The sequence below is a fragment of the Marmota monax genome, unplaced genomic scaffold (assembly GCF_021218885.2).
Source record: "Marmota monax isolate L192 unplaced genomic scaffold, Marmota_monax_Labrador192_F-V1.1 WCK01_AAM20220418_F8-fsc00008, whole genome shotgun sequence".
In the NCBI taxonomy this organism is placed as follows: domain Eukaryota; kingdom Metazoa; phylum Chordata; class Mammalia; order Rodentia; family Sciuridae; genus Marmota; species Marmota monax.
The window spans coordinates 11,586,255-11,608,085 of record NW_026694432.1 but is presented as its reverse complement, the minus strand read 5'-3'; the positions used below and the strand labels follow the sequence as shown (position 1 = coordinate 11,608,085).

General features: G+C 47.0%; 1 protein-coding gene across 6 annotated transcripts in view; it reads right to left on the bottom strand.

Annotated features, from left to right (window-relative positions):
- Positions 1–13,786, bottom strand: part of Inpp5b (inositol polyphosphate-5-phosphatase B) — a 54,341-nt gene extending 40,555 nt beyond the window's left edge. For 2 of the 6 annotated variants that reach the window (XM_046468996.1, XM_058570893.1), the window contains exons 1-7: positions 13,681–13,786; positions 12,931–13,079; positions 12,465–12,559; positions 11,033–11,130; positions 10,851–10,880; positions 9,353–9,463; positions 5,843–5,986 (exon numbers count right to left, since the gene is read on the bottom strand). In XM_046468996.1, coding sequence (XP_046324952.1) covers positions 5,843–5,986; positions 9,353–9,463; positions 10,851–10,880; positions 11,033–11,130; positions 12,465–12,559; positions 12,931–12,987 — 535 coding nt within the window. In that variant the 5' untranslated portion in view covers positions 12,988–13,079; positions 13,681–13,786. Of the gene's footprint in view, positions 1–5,602; positions 5,987–9,352; positions 9,464–10,850; positions 10,881–11,032; positions 11,131–12,464; positions 12,560–12,930; positions 13,080–13,680 lie in introns of those variants that run through there. The other 4 variants (XM_046468993.1, XM_046468994.2, XM_046468995.2 and 1 more) reach the window with 4 other exon arrangements.
- Between the last annotated feature and the right edge of the window lie 8,045 nt (positions 13,787–21,831).

The following is a 21,831-nucleotide window of genomic DNA, read 5'->3' as shown; positions in this document are numbered from 1 at the left end:
CTACTTATATATAAGACATTGAGCTGGCTTTGCTTTTGTTTTTGCAGGATTGAGCCCAGAGGTGCTCTACCATTGAGCTACATCTCCAGACCTTTTTATTTTAGGAGACTGGGTCTTGCTAAGTTGCCTAAACTGGCCTCAAACTTGTAATCCTCCTCTCAGAGACTCCTGAATAGAAGGCTGGCACTTGGGAAAGAGGGGATACAAAATGCTAAGAGCAGCAAAATTCAAGCTTTTAAAAACAGCTGAATGAGAAGTTAACGAAGACATGAAAAAGTACAGAGCTCCATCCAGAAATAATAAGCAGTCAAGTTTGAAGTAAGAGGAAATGCACTTGAGTTGTGGCAGACAAGACTAGAGAGGTGGGCTGAGGCCAGGCTGTGCAGGACTTGAACGTCACACCAAGGAATCTGAACTTTATTCTGTAGGCAACAGGGAGTGGTAGAACATGTAAACTCACATCACATAGTGAGATGTGATAAAAAGCATGTTCTAAGGAGATAAGAGAGAAACTTAAGGTCGGGAAGACTTGTAAGAGAGCCAATGCAGGGCCGGGGATGTGGCTCAAGCGGTAGCGCGCTCGCCTGGCATGCGTGCGGCCCGGGTTCGATCCTCAGCACCACATACAAACAAAGATGTTGTGTCCGCCGATAACTAAAAAAAAAAGAGAGAGAGCCAATGCAATTGTTCAGGTAAATTGTTCAGGTAATTCAATTGTTGATTGCATTCAGCCAATGCAATTGTTCATGTTAGTATGAACTAACATGAACTAGGGGGATTTTGAAATGTGGGCACATAGGAGCAGTATTGAAGAAAAAGAATGGACAAATTTTGCTTATTAGGCATAAAAGGATAGAGAAAAGTAAGAATAACTGAGGTTTTTAGTGACTGCATTAAGAGAAAAGAAACTGGAGTGAGGGAAGGAGTAAAAAAGATAACAAATACAATTCTTCTGGAAAGAAACCACCAAGGGATAGACCCAGAAGAGGGCAGCCAGGTTCAAAACTCTTGGGACTGGGCATTTGCAATGTCTAAGTGTGTTGCTCACATAAAAGCACCCTTAAGTTATCTAGCTTTGCTACAAGTATTGTGTGACCTTCCAGAAGGCAAACTTTTACTCCAATTTTATAGATGTTAAGAGAGAACAATCAAGGGCTGGCGTTGTGGCTCAGCGGTAGAGGGCTTGCCTAGCATGTACGAGGCCCTGGGTTCGATCCTCAGCACCACATAAAAAAATAAAAATAAACAAAATAAAGATATCGTGTCCATATATAACTAAAAAACAAAACTTAAAAAATATTTAAAAAAAATAAAGATATAAAGAGAGAGAGAGAGAGAGAGAGAGAGAAATCAAAACATATCTAATATTTTACCCAGGAGCAACAGTGAAAAGACAAAAACAGCCAGGCTACTTAGACATACACTTTGTTTAAATCCTTATCATCACTATTTCAAGAATGAAAGTCTCTTCTGATTCATATTTGCTAGCTTCAGCTCATATATGGATCATCAGTAAATACTACAAATTTGCTACAGTTATATTTTTTACATTGACTTTTTTTTTCCTTTTGGCTGTTGTTACAGTATATTTTAAGAAAAAAACAAAAAACAATCAAACCACCAACCAAAACAAACAAACAAAAATGTAGGTCAGCCAGCATCTATGCCCAACACTGCCTTTCCTGTAATAGATATTGACACCTCCTCTTCCTAAACTACCCATCCCTAAGGATTCTTCCATTAAAAGCTCTGCTCCTAAATAAATATTTGTGGGTCACCTCTCTTGTTATAAAAAACCACTGTAGAATTCCAAATCAAACTGTTTTCACAAGGGAAAAAAGTCTTTAGGGGATTCTCCTGTACTAGAAATAAGCATATGTTCGTATGGGACAAAGAAGGAAAACAGAGAATAAAAGGAGGAAGAAAAATTGGTACAGTTCTGTTTTATTTCATTTATTTATTTATTTATTGGTACCAGAGATTGAATCCTAGGGCACCTAAACACTGTGCCACATCCCCAGCCTTTTTTATTTTTATTTTTTGCAGGGCGGGGGTAACTGGGGATTGAACTCAAGGGCACTTGACCACTGAGTCACATCCCTAGTCCTATTTTGTATTTTATTTAGAGACAGGGTCTCACTGAGTTGCAGAGCTGCCTTTGAACTCCCAATCCTCCTGCCTCCACCTCCCAAGCCAGTGGGATTACAGGCATGCGCCACCGTGCCCTTTGTGAGCCCTTTGTGAGACAGGAACTCACTAGTTGCTTAAGGCCTTGCTAAATTGCCCAGGCTGGCTTTGAACTTGTGATCCTCCTGCCTCAGGCTCCTGGGATTACAGGTGTGTGCCACTACCCTCCCACTTCTGTTTAGTTTAAAGAAACATGTGCCTCAAATTAATTTGCTTAGAAAGTCTGCAGAGCTTACTACAAAAGTGGAAATGATATGTATGTAATATTCCTACCTCTAAGAGAAACAAAAGCAAATTCATTTTCTTCATGCTAAAAGGATCTGATGGTCACACAGGTTTTACTTATTAATACAGACAGAGCAAGACGAAAGAAAATCAACCCACAGGCTATTTTTCTAACATTCTCTCTGGCTCCTGCTCTAGTAATCTAGGTTACCCTTTATGTTACCCCAAGATATAAATAGCATTCATTTCCTTTCACAGGCCAGACTTTAAAGCTTTGTTTCCTGGGTCCGGGGAAAAAAACACTTATAACACATTTCATTCTAAATTTGAATTACTATAAAGCTAGCTCACTTTGAATCAACTATGGAAAAAAAATCCAAAATACCAACATTTGTTTGCTCCTACCACTTTGATAAATTAGCCCTGAACAGCCCCCACGGGACTTCCAAGTATCTGTTTCCTTTCCAGTGTAGAGCTCAGAATTCTCCAGAACACAACTGCAGGTCTTTGCATGGACCCACGATGAAATGCAAGTGAGCTTTTTACACAACAACTTGATAAGTACTGAGCCCTATAAAGGATGTCCCATTGGGTTTTCAACCAGATAAATGGATTTTCAGTTGTTAGATAACAATAATGAGGGGCTGGGGCTGTGGCTCAGTGGTGGAACGCTTGCCTAGCACATGCGAGGCCCTGGGTTCGATCCTCAGCACCACGTTAAAAAAAAAAATAGATAAAAGAAGATATTGTGTCCAACTAAAAAATAAATATTAAAAAAATGAGACATTTTCCCCAAGTCAGACCCCATTCTGTTTAAAGAAAGAAAAGGCTATAAAAGTTAAGAGCAATAAAATAAACCAAGAAGCAGAAAAGCTCCTGCCTAAAACAGATACCAGTGTAAAGCCAGTGAAAGGTCTTAGCAGTTGAAGAGACCACAGAGAATCAGGTGAACAGGTTCCCACTCAACAAGAAGCACTGTGTCTCATTTCAACATCACAACTTGGCTCCTAGATACCCATCCCAACCTAAGACATGGATTCCAGGTGGAAACTAGCTTCACTTTATTTTTCTACTACAATTTCTACCCCTAATATTCCTGAATTCAACAGAGACAGACCCAAGAAAGGAATGAACATTTTTGAGACAATCACTAAAGTGAGAATTTTTCCTTTCTCTATCAAGGCAAAGGTGAGGAATGAAGACCAGATTCACCTTAGCCCCAAAACATTTAGGCCTTCCAGGGGCTCTTGCCCTTGGCTCACCCTACAAGGATCACTGTCCCACAAGGCTGGCCCTATGCTTTCTTATCTCCATAGACTATCAGACCCCCTCTCTGCCAGACTGCCAGCTCCTGGGAGGTGCCTTGTACTGCTGCTGTGTGCCACAAACAGCATTGCAAAAAAACTTTTCTCTGGGGTTGGCTACTGGGAGTGGGAATTTTAATCATATGCACATAGAAGAACCAAATCCACTACCTTGGGGCCTGGATCTACTAAGCGTCCAGAGTTGGCCCAAAGGGTTTCTCTTATCTGTTGTAGAAGCAGCAACTCTCGGCTGAGGCCACAGCAACTCTGGGAAATAGAAATGACCCGAACAGAAAGGGGAGTTTGGTACCATTTGTACCAATTTTAATAGGAGCAAATCAGCAATTACTAGTGGAATCTCACTTACTGTGTTGTTTTGATGGGGACAAATTCTTTTAAACTAAAAGTAAAAACAAAACCTTGATAATAATTCCTCTCCAGCATGTGGCTAGTTTCCCTTTTGTGAAAGGAAATGAAAGATTCTGCCGTCCTTGCACATTTCTCTCAGGGGCAGATAACAGGCTTGGGTGCTAGCTGATCTGTCTCACCAAAGATATTCCTCTGCTGAAAGAACGAAGCACTACAACAGCCTGGCTCTGGCATGCGGGCTGAAAAGACAAATCTCACCTCTTTGTCCTGCCATTGGGCTTGTTGTCTACCGATTATCTGGATTCTGGCAGCCTCTTATGAAGGGCAAGGAGAGGATGTGCTCTTAATCTTACACTCTCACCTGTCCCAGTACCACAACCCAGAATGTCATGGAAACTGAAGCAATAGCTGTCTCAAGACCGGCTCTTCAAGTGAACTCTAAGATAAGCCCAAGAAAGTGCAAACTATCAGCACCATCAGGTGCTTCAATCGCATCTTGTGGTGGCTGCAATGAAGGAAAAGCATAAGCATTGAGGAAGTCCTCTGCTTGCCTAGTTTCCTCTCATTTTACAAACTCTTGTGCAACATGTCACTCTCCTCCCCTCATAGTTTCCAAGCCTTGTAAGAGCAAATGGAGTGCTGGCCCACACTTAACACTGCTACTTGACAGCCTCTTCATCCCTAGCAAATGACTGAAAAAACTGGTACAAATGGGTACTAGTGGCTATGCCAAAGCTCACATGAAACTGGGGCCTCATGGCCACACCCGGGGGGGGGGGCGGGGGGGGGAGAGGGAGGGAGGGGACATCAGCAAGCCCTTGCAGAAAACTCTGGATCTGGACAAAAAGACAGGTCCTCCCAAAGCACAAGACTGACCCAAATTTCAGCTCTGAGCCTCTAAGCTCTCCAGAGGATAACCTCAAGCTCAACAATTAGCCTTTTGTGCTACCCATTATCCACCAAAGGCTGTGTGGAAAAAACCTAGTCCCTTTCACCTGTAACCTCATCCTGGCCCCCAGTGGCAGGGTGGACCAGGACTCCAGTGAACTTCAGCTCTGTGCATAGCCCAATCTACCGCAGGGGCCTGGAACTAAGACAGCCCTAATACACACCCCACTTCATCCAAAGGAAGTCTCTGTCAACAGCAGTACACACCCCACACAAACACGTTCGCCCCTCGGAAGGTCAGGACTGAAAAGCAAGCTCAGCTGGAGAAACTGAGGCCCCAAGAGAGGCAGCGAGCGACCCGAGGTCACACATCGAGTCAAATGAACTTTATTAAAATCCCCCCGCCTCCGGATTCCTGGGTACACCCTTCCCACCGGCCTGCCCTCATCATGCCCGGCTGAGAATAACATCCCCACAGAACTTCAGCCCCAGTGTCCCCACCTCCGGACGGCCGGGACCTTGGTCTCGCCCCATGCGCCCGCCCGCCAACCCGCAGCACCTTTCCACCCCATGGCCGGGCAGGGCCACCCGCCGCCGTCCCCAGCCCAGCTTCCCACCGCCCGCCCGACCTGCAGAGTCGCGCTCTCGAGAGCCGGCGGCGGCGGACATTTCCCTGCCTGCTTCCTCAAGCTCTTCATATCGCCGCCCGCCCCGAGCGTGCCGCCCCCATTCGGCTACACCCCCGCGTGCCACCTCCGCCAATCGAAAGTTCGTCTGCGCCTTCGCCCCGCCCCTAAACAGAACGGAGCCCGCCCCCTGAGGCAGGACCTGCTCCAATCCCCATCGCTTCTTGTGAGACGGATACCTGCCTCCGCCAATTGTCCCGCACGCGGGCCAGGTGCCCGGGGCCGAGTTCCAATCGCGCAGTGTCGGTGAGCCAGCCTCCTGTGGTGGCGCACACCTGTATCGGGACAGCCACTGGAACTCAGGATCCCGGGTCGCAGGGTCCAAGCCTGTGGAAGGAACAAGGAGCGCAGACTGAGCTACAGGCTTGAAGAGGCTGCACTTCTGTATGACTATATTCTCGGGAGAATCTCCAAGCCCGTTTCGCTCGTTCACTGCAGGGGTACGAGGTCGAGATGCGATAATAGATGTAAACAAAGAAGTGCTACTCAAGGCGGAGATCCCAGGCAGCCTCCGACCTCATAGTGACCACGTGCTAAGATTACTCCTTAATCTTCTCAACACACTTTAAAAAGAGATAGCTGTGTTCATCCATTCAACAAATATTAAGTGCCCATTACATCAGGCTCACAATCAGTTGTGATAAAGTTGTCAACACAACCCAAATTCACAGCCCTATGGTGCCTTCGTTTCTTCCGTTCAATGCCTCTCTAGTCCCTCAATTCTTCCCCAGTTTCATCCCCAGGACCCTGGTCCAAGCCTTATTTTTATGCCTGAACCACTGTGATACATTCCTATTGATTTCCCTGCTCCAGGCTCCCTCCACCCCACCCCTTCCAAACTCGTTCGCAGAGGAATTTTCTTTCTGTCTTGTTTTTAGCAGAGGAATTTTCTAACTTGCAAATCTTGCCTTATTGCTCCGCAGCTTAAAACTCTTTACTAGCTCTACACAAGCTGTAGGGCAGAGTCCAGGTTCTTTGTTACTTATTTAAATCTCTTCATGAGCTGCCCTCTGTTAGTCTCTTCTGCTCAGTTCTCTCCATACCCTTCCAAGCTCAGTACCTCTGAACCACCTGCTTCCCCTCTCACAATCATGCCTTTTCCCCTCCTTGTATGCTTAACTGGGAAAAAGAATCTTGTTCTCTCTTCTAGTGTCAGCTTTTATACCACTTCCTACACAGAACCTTCCCTGAGCCATTTATAGGAAGAGGGAATCACAACCCAGGGAAGCAAGACAGCAAGATGCTCAAGGGCTCCAGCTCAGGCTCTGGAGTACAGCTAGGTAATACTGCCTAATCCTGGCTGACAGTTTCCTAGATGTGTACTCAGATAAGCACTTATCCTCTCTGAGACTCAGTTTCCTCATCTGTAAAGTGGAGACATTGATAATACCTACCTTACAAAGTCATGGTGAGGGTTAAATAAGATGTTGTGTGAAAAGGTCTTAGAATAGTGTTTCACACATGACAAGTCCACAGTGAATGTTAGATATGATCTATGCACCGAGGAATAAACATTTGCTGAGCTCCTTCTATATGGTGGGCAATTTTGAGACAGCTAAGTTAACCCTCAATCTTGTGAAGTTAAAAATACCAGAGAACTGGGACTTTAAAAGTAGATCAGATTTCAAGGCTATGAAATTAAGGTAGCACACTAGGAAATGGGAGGTTGGAAAGTCAGTCCATAGTAGGAAGCCAGGACCAAGGAAAACAAAACAATTAATTGAGTTATCGATCAGCTCCACTACGACAGAACAATAGGTTGCCCTGTTCTGAAATAGTGTCAGGTTTTTTTCCCCCAATGGTAAGGGTCAAACACATGTGTAGAATAGTCACTAACTAACCTGCAATTACCTTTTCTAATTACTATGCTAATGAGCATAGAAATGATTACACCTGGAGGCAGAGACCCAAGATGATAATGAGACATGGGACACAGAAGAGGGAGGAATGTTGAGAGAATGATGAGAGCTGGAACTCCACATCTACCATAAAGTGACATCAAGAGATCTCATCCCTGACTGCCATAGGAGCACTATAAAGCTACACATTTCTGTCCTTTTGTTTGTTTGTTTGAGTCAGCCTGGGATTTACGTCCCCATATGCTGCCTCCCTTGTGCTCAAGCATAAGAATAAAAAGTCTTTCCTCTGCCAATGTGCCTTTATCTGGTTCTTCTGATGGAGAGCACGAAAACCCTCTACAGTTTCAAAAACATTTGCATACACGTTACTTTTAATTCCTACCGCCCCATGAGAAAGATATTCATTACATATAGAAGATACCAAAAACTAAGGTTCAGAGAGATGACATGACTTACCCAAAGTCACACAGATGGATTCTTTCTTCTCTCTCTCTCTCTCTCTTGTACTGGGGAGTACAAAATCCCAAGAGCATTGTACCACTGGGCTACATTCCCAGTTTCCCACCTTTCTTTTCTTTTGTTTTTATCAGACTCACTAAATTGCCCAGGCTGGCCCCTCAAACTTGTGATCTTCCTGCCTCTGCCTCCTGAGTTGCTGGGATTACAGGTGTGCACCACTTCACCTGGTACAGATGTATTTCAAACTCAAGAGGCTGTGTAGATTCAAAGCCTGTGCACTTTGTTGTGCAAGTTGAGTACCTCTGATCTGAAATGCTTGGGACCTTATACACCTTATACATATAACCTAAAGGTAATTTTATACAACATTTTTAATCATTGTGGGCATAAAACAAAGTTTCGTGGTCTGGGATTTTTCTACTTGCAGCATCACATTGGTACTCAGAAAGTTCTGGAGTTTGGAACCATTTAGATTTTTGATTTTCACATTAGGGATGCTCAACCTGCATAACTACTATTATCTTTTCTATAATCACCACTGATAATCATAAAGTAGATGATCTTTATTGTTTTTAAGATTTAGAGATAAATTTTTCCCCTGCTTATAGAATAAATTTTAAATTCCTTAAGCAGGCCTTCAAGGCTACATAATGTTGTTTCTATTTTCTTTCCCCCAGAAGCCAGTTTGCATCCAAAGCCAGTCCCTTTCCTAGAACACCTAAGAGTTGGAATCCCTGAGCTTCACCCTCCACAATGGAACCGCCATAGAAGGCACACCCTCCCATATTCCCAAAGAGACAAAATGTTAGCTTGACAGGAATCATGCCCAAACCCCAGCACCTGGTGGCTTGAATTTGCATGTTCTATAGTTAGTCCTCTGCTCTGTACACAAATTCTCCTTTACCTGCCTGGCTGATCTCACATCTAAACAAATTTTGTCCTCTCACTGCTAGATCAAAGCTAGACCATTTTCTCAGCTGCAGGGGAGAACACGACCAGGTTCAAGGGGGGCATGAGAGCCCATACAACTGACTTCCTTTGGTTCTAGCTGGGTGATGGAGAGAGGGAAATGGATGCGCCTCTAGAAGTTGCTGGCCCTGCCACCTTGTAAGAGGTTCATTATCAGAGTTACAAACTACCCTGTGGAGCCCTGTGCAGAGAGACCCTGCTACAGCTAATACTGAGGGCCAGAAATCCTAAATAGAAAATCAAACTATAGTTGGCTGGTGGCCTAGGGGCACTGCAGCTCCATGCCAGCAGCTTTTAGAGGGCACAGAAGTTGTTGAATGTGAGTCCAAAGGGTGAAAAGTCAACTGGAGTGGGTAGGTCAGTACCCCCAGTCGACACCTCTCTGGGAGCCTGGGGTCTTACCTACCTACACAGGCCTTGGTGACTTCCTGGAGGAACATCCTGGTGTGTGAGCCAAAGGGTAGTCGGAATAGAAGGCTGAACTCTGCTGTGTCCAGCTGAATGGTCACATCTGAGCCTGCACAAAGGAAGCAGAAAATGAGCCCTCAGCTGCCAGCAACTGAATATTTGGATTGATCTTAAGGGTAGCATTCCTCAGACGGAGAATCATCATTCCAGGCTCCCCCAAAGCCTCTGGGGCCTTAAGCAACTCACTCAGGGTTGCTGCTGGCAAGTAAAAGAGCCATTTGTATCCTCAGTTCCAAATTCACATCCTCTGCACTTTATTGGTAGGTAGGCTCTGAGAAGTTAGTAAGGCTCACCAGTGCAGTACTGGATGGAGCTGGCAAAAACAGATTCTCTGAGCTAGTAGTGTCTACCCCTCCCAGTGCAATGAAGAGCACGTACAGGTAGATCCTCTGGTGGTACTGACCATCAGTTGATCCTCCTGATAATGCCAGGCACAGCGCTAGCACTGGGAATACCATGGTGAGGAACATAGATGCGGGCCCTTCTTCAGGGGGCAAGTCTGGAAGTCACCTTGTTTGTGGTATATGGCCAATACCCAGTGGCACATGGTGAGCATTCAAAAACATGCTGAACTAATGAAGGAACCAAAGCAACTAGCAGAGCAATTACAAGTGTGGACCCCAGGGTCTGAATTCTAAGTATGAATCCAGATTCCATCCCCTACTAAATTATTTAATTTTTCTGGGCCTCAGTTACCTTGCCCACAAAATGGGGATAAAAACAGTGATAATCTCATGGAGTGGTTGTGAAGAAAGCACAATGTGATGTATGTAAAGCTTTCAGCTTGTTATCTGACACAAGGTAATCCTTGGTTATATATTGGCCTCTATTACTATCATCATCATCATCATCATCATCATCTAACAAAGAAGTCAATCATTAAGTAAGTCAGTACAAATCATCAAATCACTATGTGTGACAGGGGCCTGGCAAGGGCAAGAAAAAGAAAAAGTTTGCAGGAAATTTAAGTGTTTATCAAAGGCTTCCTTGGAAAAGAAATGTGTGACCTGACCCCTGAAAGATGACTAGGAAGTGTAAAGAGGTGTGGGGCTTTCAGGAAGAGGGAACTCCACTGTGAGAACATGGGGTGTTCAAGATGATGAGAGAGACCCAGAGGAGTCTAGGGCAGCAAGCAAGGGAGTGAGGATGGAAATGAGCCCATGGAAATTTACTTACAGTAAGAGAACCCTCTGTATTCTCACTTCCAAAATAACCCATTATGTCCTATAAAGAATTGAAAGCTTGGGACTCAATTGGTTAACACCCTCCCCACTTTATAGAAGGGGAAGACTCAGTCTCTGAAGTCCCTGCAGGGTCTTATTTGCCACAGTTAAGGACATCAGGGGTATTCTTACTTCACACATTCCTCTCTCTCTCTCTCTGCAGATCCTGTACCCTCTTCCCCAACTGGGACCCAGAGTGAGAGGACCACTCACCAAGGATGTAGAGTTCACCATCTGGGGACACTGTGCAGGAAGGAAACGAGAATGTCTTTAGCAACTGAGCACCCTTGCCCCAATGTCATCCTTATTCCCACCACCCATCCCCAATGTGGGCAGAGATGACTCAGGGGACACCTAGAGGAGAGGGATTCATACCACCCAGCCCTCTGTGGCACCTTCTTCCAGCGTAAAATCTCGTGAGACTGGCACTATCTGGTCCAAGGAGACATCATCCCCGGTAATGGCCATCCTCCGGTGCGTATACAGGAAGAGACTGAGGGCAGGAAGCGGAAGTGAGGACAGGGCCCACTGGCCATGCCTCAGGCTCCTCTTCGAAGCCTAGGTGCTGATGCTGTCTGTGGGTCCCTAGGGCAATTCTGGTGGTGCCCAGGCTCACTACTCAGGCCAGCTCTGTTCAGGGTGCCTGTGGAAACTGCAGTTTATGGATGAGGTCATCAAAGTGGAACTTGTCTCACTTTGGGGAGCCCATGCTGTTAGTAAAATGTACCTTCTAGCGCTGCATGTGACAGCCACAGTGCAACCTCAGCCACCCCCTCTCCCTTCCCCAACCTCAGTTTCCTATCTCTAAAACTAGGATGGAGGATAAGAAAATCCACCTCTGGCCCCTTCCACCCAGTTCTGAGGCCCTGAGGTCCACTTACTAGCTATGAGGTCTTTGACGAGTGTCATTTACCCTCTGCTCCAGTGTAACTGAGTGGATGTGACCGGGGAATGCTTCCAAAGAACCTCTAAGTGCCTCAGTGTTTCAGACCTTTGAAGTACAGACTCATCTACAGCCACCCTGAACGCCCAACCTTGTCTAAAGGGCGCTGATGCGTGAGGAAAATTTTAAGTTCCCTTGTGTTCTAAGGCAAAGATAAGTGTTGAAAGGCCTTTGCAGTTGCAAAATTTGATTTTTCCCTCCCTAATACATCTTCCTCGGGTTCTTAAATCCTCCTCCATCTAAAGAGTCTCATTTCCCATGATGCTGCCCTTTGGCACATCTGCCTCCTGTGACCACTCCCATTTTTTTTTTTTTTTTTAATTAATGGCAAATGAACGTTGGGGCTCCCTACCACTGAGTTACATCCCAGACCTTCTTATTTTTTATTTTGAGACAGGGTCTCACTAAATTGCCCAGGCTGGCCTTGAATTTGCCAATATTCCTGCCTCAGCCTCCCAAGTAGCTGGGATTACAGGTATGTGCCATAATCTTTTCTTTTCTTTTTCTTTTTTTTTTCAGTTTTTTTAAAAAATTTTTAGTTGTAGATGGACACAATATCTTTATTTTATTTATTTTTATTTGGTGCTAAGGATTGAATCCAGTGCCTCAGGCATGCAAGGCAAGCGCTCTACTACTGAGCTACAGCCCCAGCCCGACACAATCTTTTTATTTATTTATTTTTTTCGAGGTGCTGGGGATCACCCATGGTGGGCAAGCACTCTACCATTTAACTCTATCTTCAACCCTACTTTAATCTCTTTTTTTTGGCGGGGGGGGGGTACTGGGGATTGGATTGAAGCAAGAGGTGCTTAGCTACTGAACCCCACCCCCAATGGAGACTAACCCCAAGTCCTAGACAGGCAGAGACCAAGCCCCTCACTCACGCGTGTTCCTGGCCACCGTGCTCCAGGCGGTAGCGAACAAGCCCCAGTAGGCGGCTCTGCCGGCTGTCCCCTTCACACAACACACCTTGTACCGCCTGCTGCTCAGAGTCAAGGAAAAATGAAACCCGAAACCAGGCCTCTCCTCATCCAGCCCACCCCACCTTCCCTGCCCTTCTCCTGCCTCCCAGACTCCCTGTGTGACCTTGGTCAAGTCACTTCTCCTCTGAGCCTTCTTCATCTGCAAAATGGGGATAATAACCCCCAACTTCATAGGGGTTTGGGAGGCTAGTTGCATACTTAAGGCACTTGACAAGGAGTCCCAGGACCAAGTGAGTACTTAGTAAATATTGGCTTCCTTCTCCCCTGACAGCTCAGAGAAAAAGGGAAGAGAGTGGACAGACACCTTGACACCCTTGTTTGACCTCCCACGGGGCCAGAGCTAGGAGCTCAGAGCCAGGAAGGATATGATGATGCAATATTCCCCCTCAGCCAGAGTCTCCTGGATAGCCACCGACTGGTCCATGCTGGCCCCCGCTGAGACTCTCCCTGGGCAGGACAGATAGGATCCCCCTTTGGTCTACAAGTGAGGGATGAAGTGACAGCTGCTTCAGAGGGCTGCGGGGCAGGAAGGAGGGCTTTTGTGCAGGGAGAAGGGAAGGGGAGGCCTGGTCCTCCTCCTCTTCCCACTCTCTAGAATGGGCTTTTAAAGCTTTTCAAGAGAGGAGCCCCATCCCTTTGCCCCTGGCCAGGTCTGCAATTCGTTGTCGTGCCTTTTATCTGGGAGGGCATCCACCGTCCCTAGTGGGGGCCAGTCTACTCCTTGAAAGTGGGATGCCGGGTCACGTTGCGCAGACAGGACTTTGTTCCGTTGCTCCTGGGGCAGACTCTGCCTCCCTTCTCGGGGGAGCAGTATTGATCCTCTGGGAGGTGTTAATGGTGTATCCGAATAAGCTGGGGGGACATCTCCTTACTCTCAGGTAGGGAGGGTCCCATCCTGGAGAAGGAACCCAGTTTTGCTCCTCTATCCTGGGAGAGGGAAAAGTGCCCCGTTGCTTCTTGCCCTTCTTCCTGCCCAGCAGGCCCCGTTGCATCAGCCACAAGCAGGGGGTGGGGGAAATGTCCAATCTCATGGCTACAGTGCAGGGGTCCCAGCTGTCAGCTTGCCCTCTCCCTCCCACCCGACACCTGCTCCTAGACCCCTGCCATCGCCGCCTACCTCCGGAGCTGTCACCGCTGGGAGCGCGGGACTCTGCGGCCGGCAAGGTCAGTGACTACATTTCCCAGCGGCCCCTGCGCCATAGGATGGTCAGCCAGTCTGCAAGTCCCAGCATGCCCGAGTAAATCCTGGGGTTGGGGGGGATCTCCCCCGCTCCCGTTAACCCTGTAGGTCCTGAGATAGGCTGGGGTCCGTATTCCGGAAAGGCTTTCTAGTGAATGCCTAACCCTCACCCTCAGACCTCTGAGACAGGGGGCCAGGGCCCGGAAGGAACATGGTCACGTTTAACCTTAAGGGAAAGAAAAATAAATTTTAATTTCCTCCTTAATTCTATCCTCAACTCTTCTCACTCCAAGAGAGCGAGCTCTGACCTCTACTGAAACTCTTCATCCCCAAATAACTACCTTGTCTTAGCTTAATGGAGGGAGAACAAGATTATGAATAGCCAGTATCTCCATTTTTCCAGGCAAAGAAACTGAGGTTCAGCCAGGTTAAGCAATCTAAGGCCTGCAGCCTGGCAGTTGGTGACACTGGGACAGAGCTGAAGGCCTCACTCCTGCTCCTGTGCCATTGAACTGTCACTCAGGGCCATGTGTTCTCTCTCAGTCCCTCCTGGCCCTTCTTGCCCACAGGAGACTGTTTGAGGATAAGGATGTAAACATTAAGTGTGTGACACTGTTTACTCGTGCTACTGGTGTGACTGTCAACAGGCTATGTCAAAGGCCTCTGTTCCTCAGCTCTCAGGCAGCCCTAGGCTGGACTTCATTGTTCTCAAGCCCCTTCCCCTGATTTCCCTGGTCATGGGCCCTTGGTAGAGACATTTCTCCTTTTCAGACTGGAGTTTTGAGATGAAACTACATTCTCTGCTTATCCAATTTCTTTCTTGGTTCTTGACTCATAAATTTGAAAACTAAAATCCACAATCAGAAAGGGAAAAGTGAACAGAGTAGGATTTATTTAAATGAGAAGAAAGAGAATTCCTGTGACGTAGGAGGGCAACTGACAGTGTTATGGTGCTGGCGCCTTCTGGGGAACCGAGGCAGTGTGAAGAACGCCCCCCGCCCCCCCCCCCCCCACACACACACTTTCAAACCCCAGTTCTTGCGATCAGGTCAGAAAGATTTCAGATATGTTGCTCAGAGTAATAGGATGAGTTTTTTGAAGGCATAGGAAAGGGGAAAGGGACACTCTCAAGAGAGAATGGGTCCTCTCAGAGAGGAAAGGGACAGCATGCTTCTCTTGCACTCCAGTTTTATTGGGGATCCGAGAAAAGTTTCCAGAGAGTCCCTCCCAGGTCTACCTCTTGATTTTTTTTTTTTTTTTTTTTGCTACCAGGGATTGAACTTAGGGGCACTCAACCACTGAGCCACTTCCCCAGGCCTATTTTGAATTTTATTTAGAGACAGGGTCTCACTGAGTTGCTTAGCTCCTCGATTTTGCTGGGGCTGGCTTTGAACTTGTGATCCTCCGGCCTCAGCCTCCCAAGCTGCTGGGATTATAGGTGTGCACCACCATGCCTCGACCACCTCTTAACTTTTGACTGAAAGTAACATGACATCAGTCTTTCAAGTCACCCCTGTCATGACAATTCTAGGTCACTTTGGCCATGTTGACTGGTTCTAATTAGATTCTTAATCATACATTCTTAAAGAGTTTATGGTTAGGAGGAATTTATCTTTATCTCCCTGAGTTCCAGGATTTGGTCTGTGAAAAGGGTCACAAAGCCCTCCCCCTTCAGGGTTCCTCTTATCAACATTATTTTGGGCCTGCATTTTTCTTGCAAGTAATGGGTAGTTCGCCTAGGAATGTGTCCTATCCTGTCCACTTAAACCAGGCAGAGATGCAGGTAAATTGTTTCTTGGACAAGAAAGAATGTGGTGGTCAGCATGGTGGGCACATTTTATAGAATTATTCTCTTAACCTTGTGTTCTGTTCCCATCACTCACATCTGTCTTCCCCTTATCACTTTGGGGCTTTATTGACCCCATCTAAGATAATACGGTTGCTCCCCTAGACAAAATGGACAGTAAGCTTTTCTAGGGTGGTTCTCTGCAGAGTTTCTTGCATGCAGTACCCTTCTTCTTCTTCTTCTCCTTCTCTTCCTCCTCCTTCTCCTCCTCCTCCTCCTTCTTCTTCTCCTCCTCCCCTCCTCCTCCTCCTCCTCCTCCTCTCCTTCTCCTCCTTCTCTTCTCCTTCTCCTCCTCCTCTTTCTTCCTCCTTCCTCCTCCTCCTTCCTCCTCCTCCTTTTCCCTCCTCCTTCCTCCTCCTCCTCCTTTTTTCCTCCTCCTCCTCCTTCTTCCTCCTCCTCCTCCTCCTTTTCCCTCCTCCTTCCTCCTCCTCCTCCTTTTTTCCTCCTCCTCCTCCTTCTTCCTCCTCCTCCTCCTTCCTTCTTCTACTTTCTTCCTTCTTCTTTCTTCTTCTTCTTCCTTCTTCTTTCTTCCTCTTCTTTTTTTGTACTGGAATTTAATCTGAGGTTTTCTACCACTGAGCAACATCCTCAGGCCTTTTTTAAAAATTATTTTTAATTTTGAGACAGGATCTCACAAAGTTGCCCAGACTGGCCTCCAACTTGTGATCCTCCTACCTCAGCCTCTGGAGTAGCTGTGACAACAGGTGTGAGTCAATACTCCTGGCCCTCAGAACACACTTATTGAATTAGTGGATCATTCAGTGAATGATTTCAATGAATACACCTTCTCTCAAGCTTTGGCCCAAACTGAAGGAGCAGCAGATGGGCCAGTGCTGAGGAAGGGGTGATCATCATGACTTCTGACCAGTCCCTTCCTCTTTCCCTAAATTGTGCTTTAATGACCAGTCCAACTTGCTTATGGAGACTCATTCCAGAAGCAGATATACCTCCCAGTCATCTCCTCTTGATGCATCCACATCACAAATGGATCTCAAGTTTACTGGAATCCATTTTCAAAGTGATGTAAGGGGTGAAGGGAAAGGGGATTGTTTCTACCTTGAGAGAGTAAACAGGAAGGGATCGTTGCAGGGACTCCAATTCCACCTCCATCTTTATGTTAAAGGCTGAGGAGGAGGGTCTGGAACAGATACCTGTTCCCTATCCCTGCAGGATCTTGGGGCCTTTTCATTAGATGGGGATCAGGCAAGAGTTTTTTGTTGTTGTTGTTGTTGTTGTTTGTTTGTTTTTAAGACAACTCTAGCCTCTTTCCTGGGATTGGGATTAATGCCCTGATCCCTTGGAGGGTCCCATGTCATAGTCCCTGGGAGGGAGGGGGGAGGCATCTCGATCCCAGAGATGTGGACTTGACCAATCACTTGTAAGAAAGACACAACTGTAGGATTGGAGTAGGTGGGCCTGGGGGCCTGCAGGGCCTACAGGGTCTCCCTGAGTGCTGTTCTTTTTTCTGCTAAGGGAACTGGGACAGGAGCAGGAGTGGAGGAGCAGCAGAGTGTCCATAGCCAGAGTGCAGGGGAGTGGGCTATTGGTAGCCCCTGAAGCTGCCCAGCTAAAGTGGAGGTTCCCACCCATCTGGAAGCAGCTGCTGAAGGCCAAGACTGGACAGCGTTACTGATAGCAGGGCTAGTGTCAGCCTTGCAACACCTGGGGTTCCTGCCATATAGTTCTGGCTGCAGCCAGTACAGCTTAAGCAGGATTGGTTCAGCCGCAAGAAGAGATGGGCCCTTCTTCCTTCCCTTACCCCTCTTCCACTCTTGGAGGCCGAAAGCAAAACATGGGCTGAGCTAAATATGGACTGACCTAAACCTCCTTGGTCCCTAGCTCCGGCCCCTTGAGGTCAGCCAGGCAGTCCCAAGAGAATGTGCAGGTCAGGAACAAGGGGGCATGTATGTCATGGAGATGTGGAAAATTCCAGCTGCTGCCCTGGGTTTTGGCATCATGTGGTGTGAAAGGATGGAGCTTGCTAGACCCGAGGCAGGCTGGTTCCTTGAAGGTCCAGCTCTGGTGAGATTCGGGTACCTGATTATCTGCTCCGGGCTGTGGCTCCACTCCCTTTCCTCTCATGATAGCATCAGGCTGGGGGCCCCATCGTGCCCGGGCCCTGCACCTGCAGTGGTGCTCCCCATGCCCACACTCTGCTGTGTGGTTGGAGAGCTGTGCCTCCTGGTAATATGTGTCTTGGAAACAGCAGAATCTGTGCATGTCTGGCCAGCTTTGAGCACTGTGATCCTACCCCATGCGCTGAAGGGCATCCATCAATTAGGAAAGCTCTCCTATCCTTCACATGCTGCTTACCTGGACAGGAGCAAGGTTCAGCTACCAGGAAGACCAGCAGGAGGGCTGGTAGGCGAAAAAGGAGAGGATAGTACTCCATTTGTGTACAATGTGTCAAACTGCAATCTACTGTCATGTATAACTAATTAGAACAAATTAAAAAAAGAAAAGAGAGGAGGAGCCACTGCAGGGAATGACAAGTTCAAAGGTCACAGGTCAATGAAAGGGCACGCAGTGCTCAAATGGAAGTTAGGAAAAAGTACAAGCAGTCCCAGGGTCCAGCATTTGGCCTAGCTTAGAGTTGGTCACAGGGTCCTTGGGCTGAGGACAGCTACCTTTGAGCAAGGCAGCCTATGGATACCATTGGCTACAGACATCTGATGAGGTGCTGCAGGAGCCAGAGTGAAGGGCCAGCTCTGGGTAGCCAGAGGAGGGCTGCAAACAGAGATTGCCATTATAGCACTATGCAAATAAGCAAGCAGGCTGGGGAGCAAGGGAGGTCAACCTCTAGGGAACAAGGGATTCCAGGGGTTTGGCTTTTGCTTCCTGAAGGTGGTACTGTCCAAGGGACAGCATAAGGGAGGCACAAAGAGGCCTGCAACCTAGTAACTGCCCCTCTGAGAGTTGTTGGCATGGCCACAGCAGCATCCCAGGCCCCAGGGGAAGCAGAACGAGAGCAGGTGCAGGGACAGGAAATAGATATCCGTTGCCTCTGATCTGACCTCATTTGCCTCCAACATCAGAAGGTGCCTGAGGTTATGGGTTTCCTCAGAGCCCACACCAAGGAAACCCTGAGTCACAGAGGGTTAGAAAGCATGGTTTACCTTGTCTCAGGGTTCTTCAGGTTCAGACCCCACACCGTCCCTAAGTTGGATCTGAGCCAAGGGCAGGAGGCAGCTCTCAGACTGGATTCCTGAATTCCAGGCTCTGCCTCCCCCAGCTCTGAGGGGTCAGACCTGGAAGTGTCTGCTTAAGCACCTTTTACGTTTTCCTGTGCAAGGTAAATAACTGCTGGAGGTGAGAGTGGGAAATTACTCTAATCTTTCCACCCAGCTCTGGGAGGCTGAGCACAACCAGCCCCCTTCATTCTCAGGGCTAAAGAGGCATCTATTCTCTCGTTCTTGGCTATAGTCCTCCATCAGTCTCTCAGTGACAGGTGCCAAGGTGATATGATACAATGGAGAGCCTGTAGCGAGGACCTACTCTGGGATGGGACCTTTCAGTTTTTTGGTACTGGGGATTGAAGTCAGGGGTGCTTTACCACTGAGCCACATCCCCAGCCCTTTTTTATATTTTATTTAGAGACAGGGTCTTGCTAAGTTGCTGAGGCTGGCTTTGACTTGCGATCCTCCTTCCTCAGCCTCGAAAACTGCTGGGATTATAGGAGTGCACCACCACACCTAGATTCTCCTCCTCCCCCCTTTCTTTTCCTTTTTTTCTCTTTAGTTTCCACATGAGAGAGAACATACAACCCTCTACTTTTTGAGTTATTTTGCTTAACACAATGTTCACAAGTTCCATCCACTTTCCTGCAAAGGACATTTCATTGTTCTTCATGGCTGCATAAAACTAGTTGTGTATATATACCACATTTTCTTTATCCATTCTTCCATTGATGGACACCTAAACTGATTCCGTAGTTTGGCTATTGTGAACTGTGCTGCTGTACACATGGGTATGCGTGTATCACTATAGTATGATGACTTTAATTCTTGAGGATAAATACCAGGCAGTGATATAGCTGGGTCATATTGCATTTCCATTTCGAGTCTTTTGAAGAACCTTCATATGATTGGAAAGGTGACTTATTTGACTCGATCAGAAACTTGGCAGGTGGAGGGACTCTTAGAAGAGATCGGAGAGAAGGGAGACCAGGCTCCTCCCAGAACTCATATGGAATGGCAAAAGATGATGGCAGGACTTGAAGCATAAATGGAGAGGGACCTGTCATCCCAAGGATTAAAAAAAAAAAATGCAGAGGAAAAGTCTCAAAGTTTGTTTGTCTCTCAGTTCCCCAACACATTGGTTACATTTAGAGTACTCCCTCTCAGCATCTTCCAGAACCAGCTGACCTCAGGGAAGGGACCAGAAGGCAAGAGGACAGGGATAACTGGTTGAGGCTTGACATATCTATTCCCTTCCTCTCAGAGCTGGAGAGCATGGAGACTCCTGCTCTTGGGAGGCTCATCCCAGGATCAGCAACTGGGTTCAGCAGAGGTGGTGAATCCTAGCAATAATTCCCAAACAGTCCCTCCTCAGCCTAGCAGCCAACCTTCTTGAAAAGCTGGCTGAATGGGCTTTTCTCAGCAGTAGGCATCTGGGCAGAGATTCATACTCCACATCCAAAGGCAAGATTCTTTTTGTGTTGCTGGGGATTGAACCTGGGCATTGTACAAGCTAGGCAAGTGCTGTCACCGAGCTACACCCCCAGTTTGGTAAAGGCGAGATGCTTTAGACTTAGGAAGCAAAGACGGGCATTTGGGAATTCCTAAGTGCATGGAACTACACAAACATGTGCATGCATTTTCTAGTAAAAAAGTTCTGTTATCCTTGTATCTCCAAAGGAATCCATAATTCTAAAAATATTAAGAACTACTGATTCAAACCAAGGAAAGCAACCTCTCTTCCTTCCACAGCCTGATCAGGGCGTTCAGCAGAAATACTGTTCTCCCCACAGCAGATGCCCTGAGGTGGACTTCCAGGAGGTCCCTCTGAGAGGGCCTGATGTTCTTGCCCGCACCTCAGCCAACAGCTGTGTACCTCTTCAGTACCTGATGGTGCTGGCCACATGGCTCTTCATTGCAACTGAGCATCCTTACTCTGGCTTCTGCTCCCACCATCTTATTTCCACCTAATTTTCAAAATTTGCAAACCTAATTGTGCTTGGCACATACAAGGCACCAAAAAATCTGAATGAATGAATGTAACCAAAGAACAGGAGAAGGGCTGGGGATGTGGCTCAAGCAGTAGCGCGCTCGCCTGGCATGCGTGCGGCCCGGGTTCGATCCTCAGCACCACATACAAACAAAGATGTATCCGCCGAAAACTAGAAAATAAATATTAAAAAATTTAAAAAAAAAAAAAAAAAAAAAAAAAAGAACAGGAGAAGCCTTTGTGGCAGCAGGTAAGCCCAGATTCCCTACAGGGCTATTCTGGCACACAGTGCACAGGACGACTGCAGTCACCTAGACAGGGCAATGGCAGGACCCCTCAGACCTCATCCTACCTCCCCTCCACACCGTAAAGGGGCATCCCAGGTACCCACTCCTAACGAGGGGGCTCTGGGGAATGTGACAACTAAAAAGCAGTAGGTACACTCACTCCTGGGAACCCTCAATGCAGCTACTGTTCCAACAGGAAGGCTGGAGCCATGTCTTCTCACTGCACCTCCATTTCCAAGGCTTTAACTCCCTTCCCCATTGGCAATGTCTCCTTGCATCCTGGGCTGGTTTTCAGAATCAGTTTGTAGTCAGCTCAATTAGGTATGATTATTCACTCACTCTTCTTCAGAAGTTCAGGCTCTAGAGAGGTTGTCCACTGGGGTTTTAAGCAACTGGAGGAGCCAAAGCACAAACCAACGTGAGGGGTTGCCCAAGAGACACGTTGAACCAGGAAGGAAAATACCAATCCAGAGTGAAGTGCTGCAGGGGTGGGGATGGTGACTAGAGCAATAGATAGGTGGAAGAAAGATGGCCATTCATGAAGTTGGGATTTCTAAAAGAAGACATGTGAAAAACAGAAAATCCAAATGCTGAGGGCAAAGGGGCTGCTGGGAATACTGTTCTGCAGTAGGCCCTGGCCTTTGGAGAATTGTGCTTATGGGTAAACCAGCGCTTCCTGGCTCCTCTAGCTCTTTCTTTTTTCTTTCTTTTTTTTTTTTAAAGAAGTCATTTTTCTTAAATATTTATTTTTTAGTTTTAGGTGGACACGATATCTTTATTTTCTTTTAT